The sequence below is a fragment of the Zootoca vivipara genome, chromosome Z1, assembly GCF_965207765.1.
Source record: "Zootoca vivipara chromosome Z1, rZooViv2.hap1.1, whole genome shotgun sequence".
In the NCBI taxonomy this organism is placed as follows: domain Eukaryota; kingdom Metazoa; phylum Chordata; class Lepidosauria; order Squamata; family Lacertidae; genus Zootoca; species Zootoca vivipara.
The window spans coordinates 61,127,369-61,151,412 of NC_142583.1; the positions used below are offsets into that span (position 1 = coordinate 61,127,369).

The following is a 24,044-nucleotide window of genomic DNA, read 5'->3' on the forward strand; positions in this document are numbered from 1 at the left end:
AGCCATCCCAGTATTTTATTTGACCCTGGAATATCTGGCTTTTCCTTAGGACATCCCTATTTTCATTGGAGAAATGTTGGAGGGTATGTTACTTGACCCCCAAGCCATCTGAAAACAGGCCTGTATAGGGAAGTTTTGAATGTTTAATGTTTCATTAGGTTTTTTTTAATATACGTTGGAAGCTGCCCAGACTGGCTGGGACAATGCAGTCAGATGGGTGGGGTAAAGGTAAAGGGGCCCCTGACCATCAGGTCCAGTCGTGTTCGACTCTGGGGTTGCGTCGCTCATCTCGCTCTATAGGCCGAGGGAGCCGACGTTTGTCCGCAGACAGCTTCTGGGTCATGTGGCCAGGATGACAAAGCCACTTCTGACAAACCAGAGCGGCACACGGAAACGCCGTTTACCTTCCTGCTGTAGCGGAACCAATTTATCTACTTGCACTTTGACGTGCTTTCGAACTGCTAGGAGACAGGAGTTGGGACCAAGCAACGGGAGCTCACCCCATTGCAGGGTTTCGAACTGCCGACCTTCTGATCAGCAAGCCCTAGGCTCTGTGGTTTAACCCACAGCGCCACCAATATTATTATGGAATAATAATATTATTTCTCCAATTTTCATCTCTGTATTCCCAGAGACCTGGAAGCTATTTTTTGTGATTCTGAATTGTGGTCTCCTGCTTCAGACTCCAAAATGATTGTATTTGTTGATTACTTGTCTAGTAATTACCCTTCTGAGGGGGGATATAATCCCTAGAGAGGGGTTTAAAATTATCAGGAATGTAGTAGGGTCAAACTATTTATAAATTATTCCATTTTGGGAATGCTGCCAGTGTGATTCCATCAGGGACTGTTAGAAGAAGGATAGGCACCTCACAGCTAATTATCATCCCGTCAGCCTTATCAGCCTTGGGGCTAAGGGATATGCTAAATTCCTACTTCTTAAACTAGAGAACAGTCAGTAGCAATGACAACTTTGCAGAGAAGGGAGATTGTTCAAATGAAGGGAACATAAAGGAATGCAAACGTTGGCAAAAAGTGTTGTGTTCTGCCTCGACCGTCAGAGGCACTCTAGGCCCCAGAATGCCCGTTGCTGAGAATTGCATACTCTCCAAGGTGACGTGACCCACGAGAGATTGCAGACCCGGAAAAAGTGCTATCTTCAGGCATGGCACACAAAAATGTGCACTTTGGGGTGTCACACAAGATCGCAGACCCAAAAATCCCGCTTTCCTCAGGGCGAGATCTTGGCCCAAAATGGCCACTGTGCTCTCTCTGGGAAAAACGGGGTGTCCCATTTCCCCCCGGGGCAGTTGATAGGCATGGAATTGCAGCTTGCAGGCCTCCCACATGCAAACGGTTGGTCACTGTGTGAACAGGATATGGGTTATTGGTCTGAACCATCAGGCTCTTCTTAAGTTCTTATGGATTTAGGTGGAATTACTCAACTTCGTGCTTTTGCACCTTTTGTATAAGTATGCAACACCCCCCCAATACTATTCTGTGGCCTTTGTCATTTGAAGGTTGCAATTCATACCCTTGACTGACGCTATGCAAAATTGAGGCCTGTTGTTTCATGTGAGGACCCTTCATCTGAATTCCTGCCTTAATAATTTGTTGTTGTTGTTTAGTCGTTTAATCGTGTCCGACTCTTTGTGACCCTATGGACCAGAGCACGCCAGGCACTCCTGTCTTCCACTGCCTCCCGCAATTTGGTCAGACTCATGTTGGTAGCTTTGAGAACACTGCCCAACCATCTCGTCCTCTGTCCTCCACGTCTCCTAGTGCCCTCCATCTTTCCCAACATCAGGGTCTTTTCCAAGGAGTCTTCTCTTCTCATGAGGTGGCCAAAGTATTGGAGCCTCAGCTTCAGGATCTGTCCTTCCAGGGAGCACTCAGGGCTGATTTCCTTCAGAATGGAGAGGTTTGATCTTCTTGCAGTCCATGGGACTCTCAAGAGTCTCATCCAGCACCATATTTCAAAAGCATCAGTCCTTTGGCAATCAGCCTTCTTTATGGCCCAGCCCTCACCTCCATACATCACTACTGGGAAAACCATAGCTTTAACTATACGGACCTTTGTTGGCAAGGTGATGTATCTGCTTTTTAAAATGTTGTCTAGGTTTGTCATTGCTTTTCTCCCAAGAAGCAGGCGTCTTTTAATTTCGTGACTGCTGTCACCATCTGCAGTGATCATGGAACCCAAGAAAGTAAAATCTCTCACTGCCTCCATTTCTTTCCCTTCTCTTTGCCAGGAGGTGATGGGAACAGTGGCCATGATCTTAGTTGTTGTTGTTTAATTGAGCTTCAGACAATATTTTGAGTTCGCCCTCATTAAAAGGTTCTTTAATTCCTCCTCACTTTCTCCCATCAAGGTTGTGTCATCAACATATCTGAGGTTGTTGATAATAATAGGTCACTGCTATCAACACGCAGCCTGACAGGCCTTTTATCTGGAAGCTGTGGTGTTAAACAGGAACACATGCAATCCACAAACCAGTTATGCTGGTGACTCAATGAAATCTATATGACTTAAGTACACTTACTTGAGAGTCAGCCCCATTAAACTCAGCGGGACGTTTGAGTAAATTGGCCAAGGATTGGGTTGAAGGGAGGAGGAGGGACTTCCAAAAGCTGGGGTGTTAGTCAAATGCAGCTAGGGCTGCTCAAGGGAGAAGGAAGGCTGACTGCCACCCGGTGTGGGGCAAATAGCCCAGTGGCGCACTCGTTTGCGCCGTACGTACAGCGCATGTGCACTGTCTCTACATACGGTGCAAGCACATGTGCTGTACGTAGTGGCGCCACGCATGTGACACCGGGTGGTTTGCCGATGACGCCACTCAAGTGCTGTATGGATGGCGGCAGGATCCTCTGCTCGCGGCTGCAGCGCCGGCGGAGGGATCCTTCGCACGCGGCTGTGGTGGTGCGATGGTGGTGGCTTACGCCACTGCACCTGAGGGCGGTGGGGCGAGCCTCCTGTGGGATGCCACCTCCTCAGAGATGGCACCAAAGGTGGACCGCCCCCCCCTTCCTCTGCCACTGCCACTGGGGCTGCTTGAGTCTATCTTTGGTGAATTATGATATCAACTGATATGCTCTGCACCTCTCAAATTAAAGCATGGATCAGATTTTGCATTTCTTTCAGTTTTGTGATGCAGTTCTCTGCTCAAAAATGCAATGAAAAAATGCATATTTTAAGATAAAATACATTTAGAAAGGCATACCTGGAGAGAGAGAGAGGGAAAAAAAACATTTTCAAAGTAGCTACTTAAATATGATTTTCATGCATATTGTTTCACCAAATAATAACATCTTAATGCCAAAGTATTCATATGTAAAGAATATTTTCAGACCAGCCTTCAACAAAATGATCCTTGTGGGGGTTACAGTACAATTCAAACAGCGACAGGGAAATGGATTTAGGAATGAACACCTGCAAAGGGGGCACTGACCAGAAACAGAATGATTTGTCCTAATTGACTATTGATTTTCACATAATGGAGAAGCAGAGCCACATGTACCCACCCTCTTGCTGTTTTTGGAGGAAGCATCACACAAATTAGGTGTGCGCACACAAATGTGCCAGCCTTTCTCTGCTTGCCTACACCATCCATCCTAGTTGACCCCATGGCATGGATGTCTTTCCCTTTGGTGAAAATGTTTGCTAGTCATAAGAAATGATTGCACTGGAGTAAACGGGGATGTGCATTGCAATGAATTGTTGTTGTTGTTGTTGTTGTTGTTATTGTTATTATTGCAAAGAATATGGACTCATTAAGAAGAGTATAGAAGTGGAAAGTGGGTGTATTAATCGAATCCCATTTTTATAAATGTAAACCATAAACTTAATCTTGGAACAGTTACAGTAAATGACAACAAGGTCTACCAGAGACATCTATCCATGTTCTAGCGCTCTCTCTCTCTCTCTCTCTCTCTCTCTCTCTCTCTCTCTCTCTGCCAGTTAAAGAGCATATTGCTGTACAATAAATTAGTGCATTGCCTGGCTTTAACTTGTCTGAATATGACATCATGTTGATTGTCTCTTCACCCCCTTCCTGGCGTGGAGATTCCTGCTCTGACACATTTTCTCTTTTGGTTTCCTTGCTCCAGCTAGCCAAGCCAGGGACCTTTTGTCAAAGATGCTAGTGATTGACCCAGCCAAGCGGATATCAGTGGATGAAGCCTTACAGCATCCGTACATTAATGTCTGGTATGACCCAGCAGAAGTGGAGGCGGTAAGTGAAACATTGTCCTTCACACTAAGCTGCTGATCACTTAAATTGTGCTTTTTTCAATTATACTATTGTAAAACAGCCTGAAACAGTTTGATGAAGGGTGGGCTATAAGTACAAATAATAATAAATATAAGAAAAACACACACAAAAATGTGGGCAACTTTTCTCTGCCCTCTCTCTCTCTCTAGTTACAGATGCAGAAATGGGTTGAACTGAGCTTAAAGACTGCAAAAATGAGAAACTGTGAGAAACTGAAACAGACAGTTTCCTAATTCTGATTTGAATAGGAACAAGTTTTTCCAACTCGCTGGATGATGTGCAACCGTTGTCTTTATATTCTAAATCACTTCTGTTGCATTACTCTTTTTTTTAGTAGAAGTGGGTGACTAAAGTGTGGCATGGGGAGGGCAGAAGTTTCTGGGGTTTGTGGCTCTCCTGGACTACAAGTATAAGACACTGGAGGGAGCTGGAAAGCAGACTGAAGTCTATTTGTCCTGTGTCACTCGTCAGAGAACAGTATGTGCTTTCCCCCCCCTGTTTTTCTTTTCCTTCCTATTGATTTTCCCCAACTCAAAAGCTTCTCCAGTCCTCCGGTTCTGTTGTTTTATTTGGCCAGAGTTCACAGCAATGGCCAATGCAAACCTTTGCATAGACTCCTAGCCTGGATTTCGTTGCTTTGTGATTCCTTTTAGCTCTGTAATTCTAATTCTTATAATGATGAAGAAGCTAGAACATGATAAAAAGTTGGCAAAGATACTGTTTTTATCCCTCTCCCATAGTAGCCAATGCCACTGATAAGCAATAGGACAAAATGAAATAATCTTTTTTTTACAATATGATGATAATAATAATAAGTAAAAACATGATGCTATTTATGAATATAATTATTTTCCCTACAATTTCCTTCCTCAGTAGTAATAGCAAGTTCAAGAAGATTAAACTCTCATGGTGAAACAATTGCTTTAAAACGAATAGAAGAACAATAATGGCAGAATGTAGAAAAGGGTACATTGTAATAATAATAGTTAAGGAGAGATGGCAGTATTGCTTAGTTGTATTAAATAGAATAATAAATGTGGAATATAATCGGGTAACAAGTAATAAGTAAAACAGCAACCAAGTAGATTATGCCTCATAGGGAGCACTGAAAAATGATATCCTGAACTTTATTCTTTGAAAAATGAATAAATGGGCTTTGTTTTTCTCTCAGTTGATCATTTTGTTGCGTCCCCACTCTAGTTTTGGTTATGTCTGTGAATTTGATCATATAAACCATATTCCACAATCTTAAAAGATATTCATGAATCCTTTTTTACCCGGTTTGCTCAGCAAAGTGTTATCAGGATATCTTTTATCTCTGTCTGCATTGCATAAGTGACTTTGCCAACGCTATTTGACTCATCCCATTAGGTGTCAACTACTATCTGAATGGGACGCGGGTGGCGAATTGGGACGCGGGTGGCGCTGTGGGTTAAACCACAGAGCCTAGGGCTTGCCGATCAGAAGGTCGGCGGTTCGAATCCCCGTGATGGGGTGAGCTCCCGTTGCTCGGTCCCAGCTCCTGCCAACCTAGCAATTCGAAAGCACGTCAAAGTGCAAGTAGATAAATAGGTACCGCTCCAGCGGGAAGGTAAACTGTGTTTCCATGTGCTGCTCTGGTTCGCCAGAAGTGGCTTTGTCATGCTGACCACATGACCTGGAAGCTGTACGTCGGCTCCCTCGGCCAATAACGCGAGATGAGCGCCACAACCCCAGAGACGTCCACGACTGGACCTAATGGTCAAGGCCCTTTACCTTACTATCTGAATGGGATGCGGGTGGCGCTGTGTTTTAAACCACAGAGGCTAGGGCTTGCCAATCAGAAGGTTGGTGGTTCGAATCCCCATGACGGGGTGAGCTCCCATTGCTCGGTCCCAGCTCCTGCCCACCTAGCAGTTCGAAAGCACGCCAAAGAAGCAGCTTTGTCATGCTGGCCACATGACCCGGAAGCTGTACGCCGGCTCCCTTGGCCAATAAAGCGAGATGAGCGCCGCAACCCCAGAGTCATCTGCGACTTTACCTTTACCTTTACATTTACTATCTGAATATCAGTTTTGTAATAATTTTCTTTATGGTTCATATGTCCATGTTTCACACATTTCACCAAACTTAGCCGCTGCTCCAAAATATAGTAACTACCACTGTGTCTGGAATGCTCTCCCCAGAGAAGTCTGGCTGGCATCTACATTGTGATCTTTTCTGTAGCTGGCAAACGCCTTGTTCTTCTCCCTCTGAAAATGTGTTGGTCCTCGGCTGTTGATTTTACCTTAAGGTCCATTTAATTTCTTTCACAACTTGCATTGCAGTCTTACTGTTATGTTATTGTGTTTTATGGTTTTATCCTCGGTTTGCTGAAGAGCTCAGAGAGCTTTGGCTGTTGGCCATCATAGAAATGTAGTTAATAAGTGAAATAAAATTAAATAAGAAATAAATGAATCATTGAGAGTTTAACTGGAGTAGAATGTTGGAGGAAATGGAATGTTTTCTTTCCAGTCACAATCTGTAGTTTTGATGTTGGTAGTTAGTAGGAAAGGAGATCGAGAATAGCGAGCAGAGTAGTACCATAAGTGTCATTAGTTCTCCATTTGCCCTCTGGTGGAAGAGGTCAGCTGTTAGTATGCAGTTACAGGAGGTATAATCAATCCTAGAAAGCTCCACAATACGCCCTAGAGAGCAGCATCTCATAATCCTTCCCAATGCCAGTGTTGCTGTGGGAGTAAATTCATTAGTGTTTGCGAGGTGCTCAGTTACCATAGCGATGAGGTACCATATGGAGAGACAGGTCACAGTCTGCAAGCTTGTGTCCTTTTCTGCTTTGACAACGGGACCTGAGAACTCTGGAGCTGTATATGGCCAAAGGCATCAACCCCACTTGGTTGCGTTATGCTAATCAGTAATTATCAGAAGTTTGCAGTCATTTATTCCAGTGCATTGCAAGGGGAACAATTCCACCACTTTTGTTTCGAATTTACAGCACTCTCTTTGTCGCACAAGGATACACCAGTGGCTAGTATTTAAAGATATGCTAATAGCTAGCTCTATGGGAGCGCAAACTCACTCAAAGGTTTCCCTCCGGTGCAGTGTTTGTGTCCTCTTCCTTCCAGCTGCCTCTCTGTTCTGTGCTCTTCATTAAAATACTTAAAATGAGCATATATATATATATATATATATATATATATATATATATATATTCCATTTATAAGCAACCATGGCTGTGATCATGGGTAAGAATGACCCTAGCAGGTGAAAGCCGTCTGAAATCGAAATGTCTATTGTGAAAGACGACCAGAGATAGGGAGTCATCTGTGTCTCTCGGGGCAAAAATATCCAACAACACTGATGCAGCCGCTGAAACATTTATACAGTCAATTGCAGCTGCCTTTCCTCTGGGCAAACCATCCCCAGGGATGTAATTACTTGTAGAAATGCACCGTGTGAACCAGTGGTAAACACAGATGCCCTTTGCCGTGACAGTCTCCCCCAAAAGTGCTGTAGCGATAATGAACATCGCTGCAACGGAAGCTGTCGTGTCGCAGGTTACATTCAGATGGCGCCCTATTCCATCTTCCTGACTTTTCCTTGCGAGTTAATTTTCACAGACCTCACCCTCCTCACCAACTCATTAGACCAGGGGTGGGGAACATTGTGGGCCAACTTTGACAGGGGGGGCAGGGCAATCCGCATGCATAGCTGCCAAGTTCCGGCCTGAGAAATAAGGGACTGGACCGGAAGTAGCAGACCGGAAGTAGCGCTGCCGCCATTTTGGAACTGGGCGGAGCATGCTCAGAAGCTACTTTTGATGCTGCTCTGCCCTGTTCCAAAATGGCTGTCGCACCAGAGGTCACGCTGTAGCCATTTTGGAACTGGGCAAAGCAGCATCAAAAGCCGCTTCTGAGCATGCTCCGCCCAGTTCCAAAATGGCCGCCGCGCCAGAATAAACCGGGAAAAACAAAAAAAATCCTTTTTTTCCGGCTGGGAACAGCTGGAAAAACAGGGGTTTCCCGGGGAATACAGGAGACTTTGCAGCTATGTCCGCATGTCAATCGGATTGCGATATCATATGATTGACAGGTGGATTGCCCCCCCACCTGTCTAATTCTCAATACCAGAGGCAGAAAGAGGGAGCATGTGAAGGGCTGCAAAGCCTGCCCTGAGCTGATCCTGTCAACATTTTACAGTCTTCCCCTGCTTTTCCTTTGCCTCCTGGCAAGTGCTGGTGATGGAAAGGAATGCCAGCCTCTCTACCCCTTCACCAAAGCTTCCGCTGCCCTCAAGGTCTCTCCAAGCCTCCCTTCTTTTCGTCCTCACTGAGCCTCCCGCTCTTCTCCCCATTGACCTCACTGAGCCTGTAGTTTATCCCTCAGTCTTAAAATTCTTAGCACTCTTAACAAACTACAGTTTGCAGGGTTTTCTGGGGGCAAACCATATGCTTTAAATGTGCTTTACATGTACTTTACATCTGACTACTGCTGACATCAATTGATGAACACACATATTGATATTCATTAATGATCACACACATTGATATTTTTGTTTTTCTAATTTGCAGCAGGGTTCCCCCCCCCTTGTTCTTTTCTTCTCGAAAGCTATAAAAAACCCCAAACTGGGAATTTAATGTGTGCATAATACCCATCAACTTCCCAGAAGGAAAATATCCACCCCCAAACCACTTGGCCTACTAAATTTGGCTGTGGGAGGAAAAAGGAAAGAAAGCCAAAAGTATCAGATTTACACAAGGGAGCATCTGAAGCACAGCAGAAGGGAACGGGGAGCATTTAAATATATCTCTATAGCTTGGTCTTTGTAGCAAATGGCAATGGTTTTGTGTCAAGAGCTTAACCCTCGAGGTAATGACCCCGAACATCTTCCTGGGATTTACAGCATGAGCTTGCAAGTGACGACAAAGGAAGGGAGATGACATTCCAGCCAAGGTGCAGAAGCCAGAGCTGGTTAAACTCTCATTTTCTAAGCCCATTTCAAAAAGTTCACGATCTTTTCATAGGCTACAGAAGAGCAATAAAATTACGATGTCTCGTTCAAATGGTGGGGAGTGTAACGTGTTTGGGAAATGGCAGAAGGAAGGCAAAAGCCTTCTCTCTCTCTCTCTCTGACAGGTTTAAAAAGTTGTAGACGTTGGTGGTCTTTCTTTAAATCCCAGGCTGTGACCTGCTGCTAACTAGAGGGAAATGTATATTATTACTCCAGCGACATGCTGTTCATTCACAATGAATGAAGGACAAGCTGGAGACGGATTGCAGGAAAATACAACCAAACGCCAACCTGACTTATTTGACCTCTGAGTACTAGTAAACAATTGCTTCCCTTGTGCTGCCATTTAGGAATATATTGACTTTTGACTCCTACTGATCGGAGTGTTTGCGATGTGTGGTAGAAAGCCTTACTTATACCTTTCCGATCTGGACACCGATTGACTGCAAGCAACCATTTTTGCAATATTGGCTATGCTACACGTTTTCTTAACATTCATTATATTTTAGGAGTAGGGTTCCCAGGTTGACATTACAATCCAATATGCTTCAAATGCTTTTGTAGAACAGCAACAAATATTTTATGGAATTAGAAGAATTGTCGCCATGCTTTAGGAAGATACTGACTTTCCCTATTTGTTCCAGGCTGTTTTTGTGGTGGAGGAGAGTTCTTGGCTTCTTGTATGAGGGCTCCCAGGAAGCATCTGGCTTGGCTACTTTGGGGGGAAAGATGGTGGAATACAGGAAGCCTTATTCTGATATGGCAACGCTCATAGGTTCTTACGTGGCATGGCTCCACATTGTTTGGGGCTGATTCACATGGCACCCTGCAAATGGCCAGATGTGGTTTGAGTGAACTGAAGTATTCAAGATGGCTGCTTGACTGCTTGATCAGCCTCCTGTCTTTCCTATCCAAACAAGCTAATAAAACAACAAAGTGCTAAATCACTCATAGAAACCCTCTGCAGAGAGCCAGTGTGGTGTAGCGGCTAAGAGCGGTAGACTCGTAATCTGGGGAACCGGGTTCGTGTCTCTGCTCATCCACATGCAGCTGCTGGGTGACCTTGGGCTAGCCACACTTCTCTGAAGTCTCTCAGCCTCACTCACCTCACAGAGTGTTTGTTGTGGGGAAGGAGGGGAAAGGAGAATGTGAGCCGCTTTGAGACTCCTTTGGGTAGTGATAAAGCGGGGTATCAAATCCAAACTCTTCTTCTTCTTCTTCTTCTTCTTCTTCTTCTTCTTCTTCTTCTTCTTCTTCTTCTTCTTCTTCTTCTTCTGCAAGTAATTCAAAAACCCACTTCTCATCATGATCATCATCATCCCTCTATTTGTTTGCTGCCTTTGCATAAAATTAATGCTGAAAGTGGTTAATAATTATTATTATTATTATTATTATTTATTTATACCCTGCCTATCTGGCTGCGTTTTCCCAGCCACTCTGGGCGGCTTCCAGCAAAAGATTAAAAGTACATTAAAACATCAGTCATTACTCACAAGGACTTCCGGCCACCGCCAGCGCTGATCGGCGGGGTTCGCCTCGAGCTCCGAGGCAACCCGGCTTTGCGAGGGGGGGGGGAAGGCGAGATAGCGACTCACCTCCCCAAAAGAGCCTCAGGTAGGGCTTCCTGAGGATGAATTAGCTCAGCAGCGTCCTGATCCGCGACTCCTCAACTCCCCGGTAAGCCTTAGAGCTCCGGTGAGAGCTGGAGTGGTAGTCGCGGGGGGCCATTTTGAGAGCGATCGTCACCCTCGCGAAGTGAAGCTACGTGCCGGCAGCGGAGAGCGGTGGATTCCTTCCCTTTTCTTAAACCAAAGAAGTTGGGACCCGTGAGTAAATTATTTAAAACAATTGAAATTGAATCGATTTGGACACGGATTTGGACACGGAGGAGGGGTAAAAGGGAAGTCGACCTCCTCTATTGAGAGACTGTTGAAACAGTAACCTAATCCCTGCCGGGAAGGTGAAAAAAAACATTTAATTTGCTACCAATTGGACTTAAAAGTTCTCTCCCTGAAGCGGGGGGGGGGGGGAGTGAAGAGTAAAGTTTAAATTAAATCCCCTGCAAGTTAAAGAATTGATTTTAAAGGAAGTCCCTGAAGAAGCCCGTTCTGGGTCCCTGGAGGGACTGGCGAATGCATCATAGAAATTAAGTGAGGATTATGGATTTTATTTAATTTGGCTTGGATTGGATTTTTTTTTTAAAAAAAAGCAAAGAACTTTAATCATGGAGTGAAATTAAAAGAGGAAAGATTTTCAGACTGGGTCCAAAATGGAGAACTAAATTTCTAAACAACATCCCTGCCATTTCCGGCTCTGCACTTGGCTGTTTTCCCACGGGATGGAAAGTGATAAGATGGCTGTAGTCTCAACATCCAACAAAGAGGGACTCTGGCAAAGGATTTCTATGATACTCCTGGACATTAAAAATGAACTGAATGAGCAAAATCAAATTTTAAGGAATATTTTGGACAATAGACATGGAGAGGCGTCAGAGGACCAAGAGGAACATTTGTCAACAGACAGGAAAATAGAGCAGCAGATTCCTATGCACATTGAAGAAGAGGAGGAAGATGAGAAAAATGCCCCACAAGTGAGAGATGTGGGGCAGAGAAAGGACATGCTACAAGAACCACTCAAGGAAAAAACAGGATGGGCCTTTGTACTTCCAGTGAGAGGGGGAGTACAGGGCATATTTGAGGGAAATTTTAAAAAGGCTAAACGATGTTGGGAGGTAAATAGAGGGAGGGAGAAACAGAAGGAGTGGTACAAAAAAGTTGGAAAGAGGATATGGGAGTGGGTGGGAATGGGGTAGAAGAATTCTATGAGGAATTAATGGACTGATAATATGGAAGACCCAATACTGGCTTAAATTACGGAATTCGCTGAAATCTCCAGAGAATCTGGAATTGGTGGAAGGAGGGATGGAGTTGCTATTGTTATAAATGTATTATGTATCATGATATAAGAGATAATAATTGAAGGATGATTCATTGTTAGCAAAAAATAAAGGTGAGGGAAAGTTATGGATTATATATTGAAAGGTAATTAGAAATATCAGATTGGAATTATTGGATAAATGGAGAGAAAAGTAGAATTGAAATATGAGATACCATGTATATTGAATACTGTTAATCTAGTTATTATAATGGACCCAATATGGGGAGAATCGGGGAAGTCCTATAACGAAGTTATGAAAAAAGATTTGATTGCTAGATTTTTATTTTTATTTTTTTGCTTGTCTTTTTCCTTTTTTTCCTTTTTTTTCCCTTGCTTTGCTTTGTATGTATGGTATTTTGTTTTTGTCTTGCTTTTTGTATTTTTGGTATGTTTGGTTGTTTGAGAAAATTCTTAATAAATATACTTTAAAAATAAATAAAAATAAAACATCAGTCATTAAAAACTTCCCTAAACACAAACAAAACACCACAAACCAAACTTCCACTTCACAACAAAACACCAGAAAATGAAACAATTAGAAGGATAACTCAAAATAGTAGCAATAATAAAACAGCAATGTAAGAGCATGTAGAAAAACGGAATAAAAAGAAACAACATTCTGGTACTATTAATGGCAGCAGACACTAGAAAACCCAAAAAGAAACAGGTTTGGTTTTACCTTGGTCCTAGAAGTTCTAGTCGTTCCTTCTGTGCACACTACAAATTAGCCAATAATCAAATTATCATGGCCTCAGCTTCTCCAGATCTTCAGTGCCTCTTGGGTGTCACCCATTAAGGTGGCATAAGCAGGTGGCGCTGTGGTCTAAACCACAGAGCCTAGGGCTTGCCGATCAGAAGGTTGGCGGTTCGAAACCCTGCGGCGAGGAAAGCTCCTGTTGTTTGATCCCAGCTCCTGCCAACCTAGCAGTTCAAAAGCACGTCAAAGTGCAAGTAGATAAATAGGTACCGCTCCGGCAGGAACGTAAATGGCGTTTCCGTGCGCTGCTCTGGTTCGCCAGAAGCAGCTTTGTCATGCTGGTCACATTACCCAGAAGCTGTCTGTGGACAAATGCTGGCTCCCTCGGTTAGTAAAGCGAGATGAGTGCCTCAACCCCAGAGTCGTCCGTGACTGGACTTAACGATCAGGGGTCCCTTTACCCTTTACCTTTAAGGCTTCCAAAGGCTGGGAGGCAGGTAGCTGGGAACATTAATTCTTTGAGGTTACATAATTATGAATGTGCAGTGCGGGGAGAGGCAGCAGACTGGAGGAAGCCTCTTACATACAGCTGAACATGCAGAGACCTCTCTAAACATGGTTGGGAAGAGAGTCTGGTCCTGAAATGGACTGCACTGATAAGGCTCTTCAAGGTGGGTTCAGAAAGCTTTAGAAACCAGCTTCCTTCAGGGTGTGTTGACTGTTTTCGTTGACCTCCCCAAAAGTTACTTGTTAATTACTGGGGAGGGATATGCATGTAATCCATTGGACAGCATGTGGAACTAGGACCACTGACTCCTGAATTTTAATCTCTGCTCTGCCATGAAGATCACTGGGTGGCCTTGGTCCAGTCAGTGTCTCTCAGCCGAATTCACCTCACATGGCTGTTGTAAGGGCAAGGCACTGCTCTGAGCTGCCTGGGTGAAAGAAGGTCAGCCTAGAAATGCGATCGATAAATATCTTGCCCCCTGATCTTTCAGGCCTGCTTGGTATGCCTTCCTTCTGCACGATTTTCTTCTTTTTCTTTTCTGTGTGTAGGAGTGCCACTAAACTTTGACATTCAAAGCCCCTTTGCCAGCGCTCTTCTGCGTAGCATCTAGGTTCTTTGCTTGACTGATGATTCCTGCTTGGGCATATTGGTATTTGAGATAGCTCTGGACAGCAGAGGCCCCAGCTAGGTCATCTGTTCCTCAGCCTTTGAGCCATCCATGAGTGTGTAAAGGCATTTTCATTTTACCCTACTAAGGTCTCGTTTATGTCCCAGGAAAATGCTTTAAACGTAGCAGCATTACATGGATCTGTAAAATTGTATATTCTGTCCTGTTTTGCAGATGCCCTGTTTTCCCGAAAATAAGACATACCCATAAAATAAGCCATAGCAGGATTTCTAAGCATTTGCTCAATATAAGCCATACCCCGAAAATAAGACATAGTGATAGGCACAGTTCTGGAGGGGGCCAAGGAAGAGGCGAGGCTGGACGCGTAATAAAAATAAGACATCCCCTGAAAATAAACCATAGTGTGTCTTCTTTAGGAAAAATAAATATAAGACAGTGTCTTATTTTGGGGGAAACATGGTATCTGTATTCTCACCCTCAATTTCCATTTTCTGTAGTAGCCAGTATTCACAATGATTCTAGGAAAACCTTCTAGATAATCCCTTTTCTAATGGATCAGCAAAACCTTTCCTGAACCTCTTCCTCCAGGAATGTATATTTTCCTCAACCTCCTTGAGGCTGATCTCACGTTCGAATTTTCCATGTGTCAACATTACAGATCCATGAAGGTCTATTGTGATCCAAGGTAGCTATCTGTCATTGTAATCAGAAGTGGCCTCTTTGGGCTTGTCCACAGCAGAGTTTACTGTGTGTTTGCAGCTGTTTGCATTCCCATTTAATCTGCGTGGTACAAATGACATTGCCCTCAAACAACTCCATGCTTTCCCCTGTAAATTCAGGTTTACCAGATATGGGAACAATCCAATAAACTAGGGAAAATGGGGCTCCAAACCGCTTCACTTGGGGCTGAAGACAATTTGTTTCAGTGTTTTGGGGTGAGTGGATCCGCTGTCACTTTTTGCTACCCTCCTTTCATTGCCCAATACACCCTCAAGGCTTCCATTTATTTTCCGGCCACATACAATGGAACAGGCAGAGTTGGATAGAATAACACAGGAATATTGAGGAAGTGCCACAGAACAACCAATAGAGTACTGGACAGTTTGGTGGTGTGTCACTCCGCACCTGACACCAGTCTCATGGCAGCTGCTTATTTGGAGAAAGAAGAGGAGAGGTGCAGCAAGGTTGGTGCAGTGAAAACACACCAGTAGGTGTAGTGGATTGGCTCCGCTGGTGTGTTTGCACTGACCAGGGTTCAGGTGAGTGGTGGCACCCTATCACGCAACCCATCATTGTGCAGATTTAATGCATCAATGACCTGTTGCTGTGTACAGACACAACAGAAAAAAGCAGTCAGAAGCTCCAGGCTAAAACTGTGCCACAGTTTGTGAGTATTTTTGCCTTGGAGATTTGTTTGTAGTTTTAATTAATCTTTGCTATATCGAAATAATCTCTGTAGGCTTCCAGCTGAAGGGAGCTGGTCAAGCTGGAAGTCAGTGCTGCCTCAGGACTTTTTGTTTCCGTGGCAACCGTAACCATGGTTACCAGCATCTGTTTGGAGCTGTAAGGGGCAAGCATGTTCAGGCTCCTGTGCAAATGAAACGATTCTCTGAACGTGGTGTGCAATTTCCTTCCTAGCTAGAAAGCATTTGTCCGAGTCTGTGGACTCCAATTTTAAGCTAGAAGATTCTCTGATAAAAATGAGTGTGGTAAAAAACTATCCATGGGTGGACAAATTAAGGTACTTCATCAAAAGTTATAACTTAGAAATGGGTCCTGGTGTTTTTTTAAAATAGTTTTTATTGAAGTTTTTTGTGTGTGAAACAAACAAATAAGCAAGGAAAGGTACATACAGTATAGCAAACTGAATTTCCCCCAACCCAACTCCATAAGTGGCAGAAAAAGCTACACTCGTTCATTTTCTCACACAAAAAGCCACACATTCCTGCACCTCTTCTCCTCAGAGTGTGGATGGGAAATTCCTAAAATAGAACTATACTGTATCTCCAACCAACATAATCCTATATATCTTAGAAGACGGAACAAAACAATGGGTGCACATGGAAATGGAAAAATGGGTCCTATTGATGGAAATCTGGGTTACTGAAGGAAGGAAGGAATTGCCCTCTCCTCCTCTTCCTCCTATGTGTACAACTCTACACATGCTTAAAGACACTCTTTCCCTAGCATCGCCAATGAAAACTACATCTGAAGGAACTAAGTGCTGTTGTTTTGTTTTTTTAGCTGGATGAGACTTTCTATGGGGAGAGGGGAGGAAATGATTGTTCTTGAGTTCCGGATTCTTATCCTTTGCCTTACCTCCTCTTTGATGTCAGCCATAGTGGCCCAGTTTACATGGCGTAAAATGCAGCTCAGCCCTCTCCAATCTCTAGAGTAGGCTGTCTAATGAAGCAGACAACAGCGGCCGCTCTTGTGCGAAGCCACAACCCTTGGTCCCCTTGAGTTTTCCTCCTCGCCTGCCTCTCCCCCCTGTGCCCTTTGCTTTGCTCCTCATTAGCAAATGCAAGCTCTAGGCCTGGCAGATTTGCTGAGTGACAGGCTGTCAGACTCGCTCATCTGGATGACCCAGGTTCACCGCCTCTCTGTTGTCATGGGCTACTTCTGCACTTTGCTCTTAGCTTGAGCGAGAGAGCTTTACGATACCAGAACCGGCAGGAAAAAGAAGACTCTGGCTGGGATTTCAAAGGCTTGGCACGACACAAGACTCAGACTGATGGGCTGGTTTGCAGGAAGGAAGGGGCACGAGTTCACGAGGAAATCAAAAGTCGGGGCTTTAGTAACAATAGAATGAATCTATGGCTGCATATGCAGCATGGGAGAAATTTACTCCGAATATTGCTCCACCAGTGGATTCCTGGTAGAATGAGCTGCTCCCTGCATATGTTGTTCAGGGGGTTCTCCTGTCCCCCACAAGCCAAATTGTGGGGCAAGAGGGGCTTGCAGGGGGAGGAGAAGAGGGCAGCCCTGTTGCACTAGCAGAAGACCTTGCACAGTTTTTCCACTACAGTAATGGGACTGATCAGTGCAGCCATCTGTTTCTTTCCAGGAAAGTGCTATTTCCATAATCGCAGCCACCAGGAGGTGGCGTGTTAGACATTTGTATGGGAGTTCCTTGTTACACCTTTTAAGTAGGGTGTAGCAACCCGATTTAACATTTGTGCACTTTAATCCTGGCATCAAGTCGATGAATGGCCTGCCCGTAATGACTCTTGTCCCTTGGAGCTACCTCACATTGCTGCGACTGCTGCGACAGAAACGGGTCCCTTTTTCCATTTCTTTGATGTTTTGGCATTGAAACTGTCCCATTACGCCTGGGCTTAATTTCATTTTGTGCTCCTGGTATAGCATATTCATCTGACCTCTCTTGTGTTTTTTAAATCAACAGCCACCTCCACAGATATACGATAAGCAGCTGGATGAAAGAGAACACACAATTGAAGAGTGGAAAGGTAATCTCATTTCCCCCCCCAAAAAGACAGGGGACCTGATGCTTCTGCGGGCATCTGAGAGGCTGCATTGGCCCACTGAGCTTCTCTGAATGTCTTTTTTCTCTGTTTCTTTCCTCATTTTTCGGTTGAGGGCCACATCCCCTGGTTCATTCTGCTGGAAGACACATGTAGGTGGGGCAGGAACTGGTGGTGGGTGGAGCTGAAGCCAGTGCGGGGCAGGTCCAGAGCCAAAAGTGGGTGCGGTCACCCTTTTATCTCCTTTTGCCACCATTTTTTCTCTTTCTCCTCTTTCCTCCCCACCCACTAGGCCATTAGAATAGGTACAGATTACTCTTGCTAGAGGTCTGCACTTCTGATCACTTGCGGAGGCCTTCTCCTCCCCCCCTTCTTCTTTCATGGCTCCGTCATCAGATAAATTGGTAAAAATCGATGTGGACTAGTAACTTTCACAGAGTTCTTTACAAGGATAATGATTTATTGAGGTCTTCTATTTGCGCCTTCTTAGAATGATGCTGGGGGGAAGCTAGCAACTCCTCTCCACCTTTGTAACTGGCTCTGTTGTCTCTTGCAGAACTAATCTACAAGGAAGTAATGAATTCCGAAGAAAAGACTAAAAATGGTGTAGTAAAAGGACAGCCTTCTCCCTCAGGTACTCATTCCCAGTGAATGACCATTTTGTGCTCGCTGCAGGCTCCATCGTACAGTGATAGATTCTCACCAAAGTGTCTTAATCTGCTGCTATTAATTCAGACGTAAGCAGCCACAGCTTTGAGGCTGAACATTACTTTTAGACAATTTGGTACATGGAACTGAAGATGAATTGCATTAATTGAACTCCAGATTCTTATTTTTCTTTTTTTGGTAAAGGCGGCGTGAGAGTCTAGTTGTTTCAAGTCTCTATACTGATTCCATCCATCCATCCATTTATCCATCCATCCATTTCTTTATTATGGCCAGTGACCAGCATTTTATTGCATCCGTAGATAAATCATTTGGGTTGGTGTACCTGTGGCCAGCCAGATCCTTAACCATGATTTAAGGATCCCTTTCCACGGTTGCTCCCATTCAACTGTTTCTCACTCTAAACTGCAAAGTCACCCTGCCAAGAATAACCATGGGTAAAGATTATCTTTGCACTTACCTTAATTGTGATTAATGCCAGTCCTGCTCTGGTTCTGAACCTCCAGTCAGAAATCTGCTTGCCAGCTGAGAAACTATTAAATCTGCCTGTCTGGGACAGGGGGGAATTGTCAAAGACCGGATAAGCTGCAGCCCATAGCTGGTGGGCTATTAGGTCACCAGGTTTTTCTGGGTCTACTTAACGGTCACTAGGTCCCCTTTGAACCAGAGTTTGGGAACCATTGCGAGAACAGGATGCTGGACTAGATGGGCCTTTGGGCTGACCTAGCAGCGCTGTTCTTATGTTCTTATGGAGCCCACTAAACATTTGCCTCTCCTAACTCCATCTAGGTACAGTCACAGGTGCAAAGCGTGCAAGCAATTGCCAAGGACAAGGCACAAAGAAAATTTGATGATAGGTTGCCAGATTAGCAATGGGCCCAATGGAGTTTTTTTAAAGTGCCATGCACATTGATTTCAGTTCTGATGAGGTTCAGCAGATTCTTGCAGGGCAGAAAGTGAAATGGAAAGCCTGCAGGTTTGATTTAAGAGCTTCCTGCATGTGCCTGGCATCATCTTTCTTCAAGATGGAGTGGGTATCAGAATAAATCATGGTTCACAGGCACATCTGTCATGCAGAGCTGTGTGTGTGTGTGTGTTAGGTGATTTATGTGTAACAATAACAAGAGTTTGCTTGCGTGGGGAAGTCATTTGCAAGGACTAATTAAGTATTGGCTTTCATCTAAAATGGATCATCGCCTAAAATGGAGCATCATGGGTTGGGGTGGGGCCTCTAGACAAGATCGGGGCGGGTGTTGGGGGCTGCAGGCGAAGAAGAGGAAGCCTTGTTGAATAAGCAAAAGTCTGCTTGCGTGATGTTGGAATATTACCCCTTTTTTCATTTTATTTCCTCAGTCTTGATATATTTCACTGTTTTCCTTCCATTTTCATTTTCAGCTCCATGCAGTTTGATGGTTTTGGTTGTAGTAAATTTTAATAAGGGATGGGGAAACCAGCTATTTGATGAAGCAATATTTTTTTTCTAGGCTACTTTATTTCTTTAATGGGGGTGGGTAGGAGGGAATGTTTATCAGTGGAAAACATGAGAATGCTTCATGCAGTCAATTAAAATTTAAAGATGGTGGGAGCATGGGACAGTGAAGGAAAGATCTACCAGTGCATTATAACTGGAGAAGAGTAATACAAGTTTGGATGATGCAGCCCACTCCTGCAGCAGTCCGTGCCAACATCGCAAGAAACAGTCACATATTTGTGGTTCCATGAGGACTATGGGAGAATTGCAAAAATGTATAATATAAAAGGCACTTGGATTTTTTTAAGGGTTCACTGGCTGCATTAGAAAAAGAAACCTATGCAAAGGTATAAATCCCAAACAGTGCACGAATACAGAATCTTCTCTCTATGTAGTTTAGCTCTTAATCTCAGCCATCATAGAAAATGACAGACCCAGCTCTCACCTGGGAGCTTCCCTCTTCCCTCCTGATCTCTCATCCTTAGAGATCTTCACTTCCCCACCTCTCACTCAAGGTCCTCCCACCATTATTATTCTTTACCACCTTCATGTGGTCCTTGGACCCCAGTAGCATCCCAGAAGGGGAGATTCCCTGTGGTGCCTCCCCCTAGTGGTGGCTTCACCGGCAATAACCCTCTAATAATCATCTGACGAGATGCCATACTGAGGCCATGCCTCTGAAAACAACAGGCCTGTTTTCTCATGTAAGATTTTGTATTTCTGTCTGGAGGATTCTCAAATGTAAAATGGGCAGGCTGTGCATCTTTTAAGAGTGGGGCATGTGCATTTAAATGTGCATACATTTTTATTTATTTAAAAAGAAACCACCCTGACAATCTAGATGTGGGGTTTGAACAGGATCAGTGGTGTAGCATGGGCGGGGCAGGGGGCCACTGGAGCGGTTGCCCCAGGTGCAAAATTTCAACGCTTGTTGTTGCCTCAATACAGCTGTGTGTCTTCCTTCACTGGGCTCTGTTGATAATGGCTTCCCCATGCGAACCAGGAAGTGAGCTCTGGTTGACGTGGATGCCATTAGGCAGTTGAATGTGCATGCGTCCTCCATCTGTTTCCCTCCCTCCCCTCCCGTGTGGCCCCAGGTTCTGGCAACCCACGCTATGCCACTGAACACGATTAGCGGCTGTTTTCCTTCCATTCAAACTTCTTTGGATCTCGATCATTATAAATGAATAAAGACTGGATTGCGCTGGAGCTGAAGCAACTTCTCTTGTTTTCTCTCAAGCATTCCCTGGGATTTCAGGTTGAATCACGCCGGTGTTCATTTTCTTAGCACAGGTGCAGCAGTGAACAGCAGCGAAAGCCTCCCTCCATCCTCATCCGTCAATGACATTTCCTCCATGTCCACAGACCAGACCCTGGCGTCGGACACTGACAGCAGTTTGGAAGCTTCTGCAGGGCCACTCGGTTGTTGCAGGTGACTAGCCGCCTGCCTGCGAAACCCGACGTTCTTCAGGAGATGATGTAATTTAGGGGAGGGTGGGGGAAGAATCATTGTGGTCATAAAAGAATTCGATGATGGCAAGGAAGGAAAAAAAATTAAAGGAAAAACAAACACACATGATGATTAAATAAAACGAAACCCTTTCAGCCTGCTTCTCTTAAAAGAGTTATGTAAATGCAGCTAAGCTCAAGTGTATATTTAACTTAATAGTTGCTCTGCTTTGGTCTTCTTCCAATGATGCTTACTGCAAAACGAGAAAAAAAGGGGAAAAGGAGCCTCTTTTCATAAATTTTGCAAAACTTTAATGGCTGCAAAACCAGCAAGCTGCAACTGTCCTTTTTCACGTTGGCATGACAAGGTGGGCAGAACCCCAACCCTTTATGTGTATACATGTGTGCATATCTAACCTTTTCTGCTTCTGTTTTCAGCAGATGTACAGAAAACTGCACATGTATCTCGGTGTACATACATGCAAATATGCATTTGAGGATATATATGCAGCTGTGTGTGTACATGTATCTAAAGAGCAAGGAGTCCGTATGTGTGCACACAACCCACAAGTGGACAGCTGAACCTCCTGGGGTTTTTTAAATGCAAATTTCATCTGTAATATAATTCTCATTGTACAGCCTGTTTAGTTGGTCCTTGGGTTAATTTAAATAAGTATGGGGGGAAGTCAAAACCGAAGCTCTCTCAGAATCTTGATGATGTAGAGTCCTATATTCCGGCACTGTTTTTAATAGCAGTTTGTCTGGAGGAATAATAGAGGAAGGAAGTTCAATGGGATTGTCATTGTTAAATGCTGATGGATTTCGAGTTGTTGCTGTTTTATGAATGAATATGTATGTTGAGCTAGGGGAGTTGTCAGGAGAGAGGCCTGTTTCTGTTGATGCAGGATTCCGGACTAGATGATTCTCTAGGGGCTTCTCGGGCACCATATCTCCAGGAAGTCCCACTGCCTTGTGTGACTGCATTCAACTTTTTAGATAAAGGCTGGAAGAAATGGATCAAACTGGGTTGGCCAGGTGGCAACCTGCTATCACATGCCTGGGTCAAGCGGAGGTTGGCAAGTAGTTCCCTAAATGAGGGGAAGTCAGATTGTAGAAGTTCCTCCTCTTCATCTGATCTGATCCTGGGGAGCTATTAGGCAAGAAAGGCTGTAGACTTCTTCCTTTGTAGTGGTGTTGGGGAGCAGGCTCCTGAATCAAGGCAGAAGTGAAAGATGAATGATATTGAGTGGAGGCAGACAGAACACCTGCTTTTCTTGTTCCCAAACCGTATCATTTATTTGGTCACGATGAAGGACCTCGAGGTGGTCACAGTCTGGAAGACCTTCACTAGAGAGAGGTTCTCCACAACAAGAACTGTTGCTTATTGACAGATAGGCTTCTCATTGGGACTGCCTCTCTGTGTAGGTAGAATGCTCCAGTTGCAGCGACAAGGCAAGGGAGTCAGATTAAAAAGAAAGGGGTGTTTCTAATGTATATTTATTACATGTTTAGTGCATCAATGAAAGGAGGTTTGGAGCAGCACCAACCTAGGCTGCGAGCAACTCTCTCTCTCTCTCTCTCTCTCTCTCTCTCTCTCTCTCTCTCTCTCTCTCTCTCTCTCTCTTTTAAAATGCATCTTAACCATTCCCAACATTAATTGGAAGGACAGTGAATGGCTAGCTGCTTTCAGCTTTACAATTTCCCTCTTTGCTACCTTTTTATTGCAACACATACTCTGAAAATTCCCCAGGCCTACACCAAAAGTGGTTACACAAGCAGTGACCTGACTCGGCCCCATAGCTGCCAAGTTATCCCTTTTTTAAAGGGATTTTCCCTTATGCTGAATAGGCTTCCTCGCGAGAAAAGGGAAAACTTGGCAGCTATGCTCGGCCCCCAACCCCCTGGAAATCAGATATACAGATTCTACAGATACAAATGTGCACGAAGGGATGGCAACCCAACATTTTTTTCTTTTCTTTTTTGAAATTTGTCCAGGAGACCAGGAGTCAAAACTTTAGGAATTAACCTCTAAGAGTCAGCCTTTATGCCATAATCAAATGGCATGAAATACGAGCACAACTCTTAACATTTATTTTTGGTCGGATGTGAAACCAGCCATTCCTAACATGGTCAAATAGTTTGAAACTAAACTGATTTTTTTTATTTTAAAAAAGCAAGTGCTAATAATGTTTTCATGGAGGCAAATAAATAAACAGATGTATAAAAAACCAACAACCCACAGTGGCCACAATTAACCCCTTTGAGTGACATCCGCCTAGACCAGGCATGGCCAAACCTGGCCCTCCAGCTGTTTTGGGACTACAATTCCCATCATCCCTGACCACTGGTCCTGTTAGCTAGGGATGATGGGAGTTGTAGTCCCAAAACAGCTGGAGGGCCAAGTTTGGCCACACCTGGCCTAGACTGAACCACACATTCTTTCCCTTCTGAAGGGTGGCCATAAACATATTTAGAAGCATATCCTTCCTAAAATAGTTATGACCAGACAATTTCATTTCCACTTACTAAATAAAGATGTAGGGCAGGTAGAATTTTTCTTAAATACAAAGGAACAGAACACTTTTCGTTAGTGCAGTATGTATAGCAGCAATAAGCAAAAAGTCACTACTGCAAAAAATAATAACTAAATAAAAATAAATAGCAATATAGGGGGCAATCCATCAATTGCTGCCGGCCATCACAGTTACCACATGCGTCTTCCATTGAAATGGAAGCCACAAGGCAGCTTTGATTTATTTCCCGTGTATTCTTTCTGAAAGCCATGAAACGATATCCGTGTGTGGCTCTAACCTTAACTCAGCCCACATGAAATCCCAATGCACAAAAATGGCAGTACTTTAATGGGACACAGTAGTGCACTGAGGATGCCACAAAGGCAATAACAGAGAAATGACGCTCTAAGCAATAATGGCAATAATGGCAT

At 44.1% G+C, this 24,044-nt stretch overlaps 1 protein-coding gene across 2 annotated transcripts in view; it reads left to right on the forward strand.

The window, feature by feature from the left end:
• Positions 1–23,389, forward strand: part of MAPK10 (mitogen-activated protein kinase 10) — a 163,106-nt gene extending 139,717 nt beyond the window's left edge. The window contains exons 10-13 of one of the 2 annotated variants that reach the window (XM_088660576.1): positions 4,107–4,231; positions 17,436–17,499; positions 18,071–18,148; positions 20,940–23,389. In XM_088660576.1, the coding sequence (XP_088516702.1) occupies positions 4,107–4,231; positions 17,436–17,499; positions 18,071–18,148; positions 20,940–20,956 (284 nt within the window). In that variant the 3' untranslated portion in view covers positions 20,957–23,389. The remainder of the gene's footprint in view (positions 1–4,106; positions 4,232–17,435; positions 17,500–18,070; positions 18,149–20,939) is intronic. The other variant, XM_060278429.2, reaches the window with a different exon arrangement.
• The last annotated feature ends 655 nt before the right edge of the window (positions 23,390–24,044 follow it).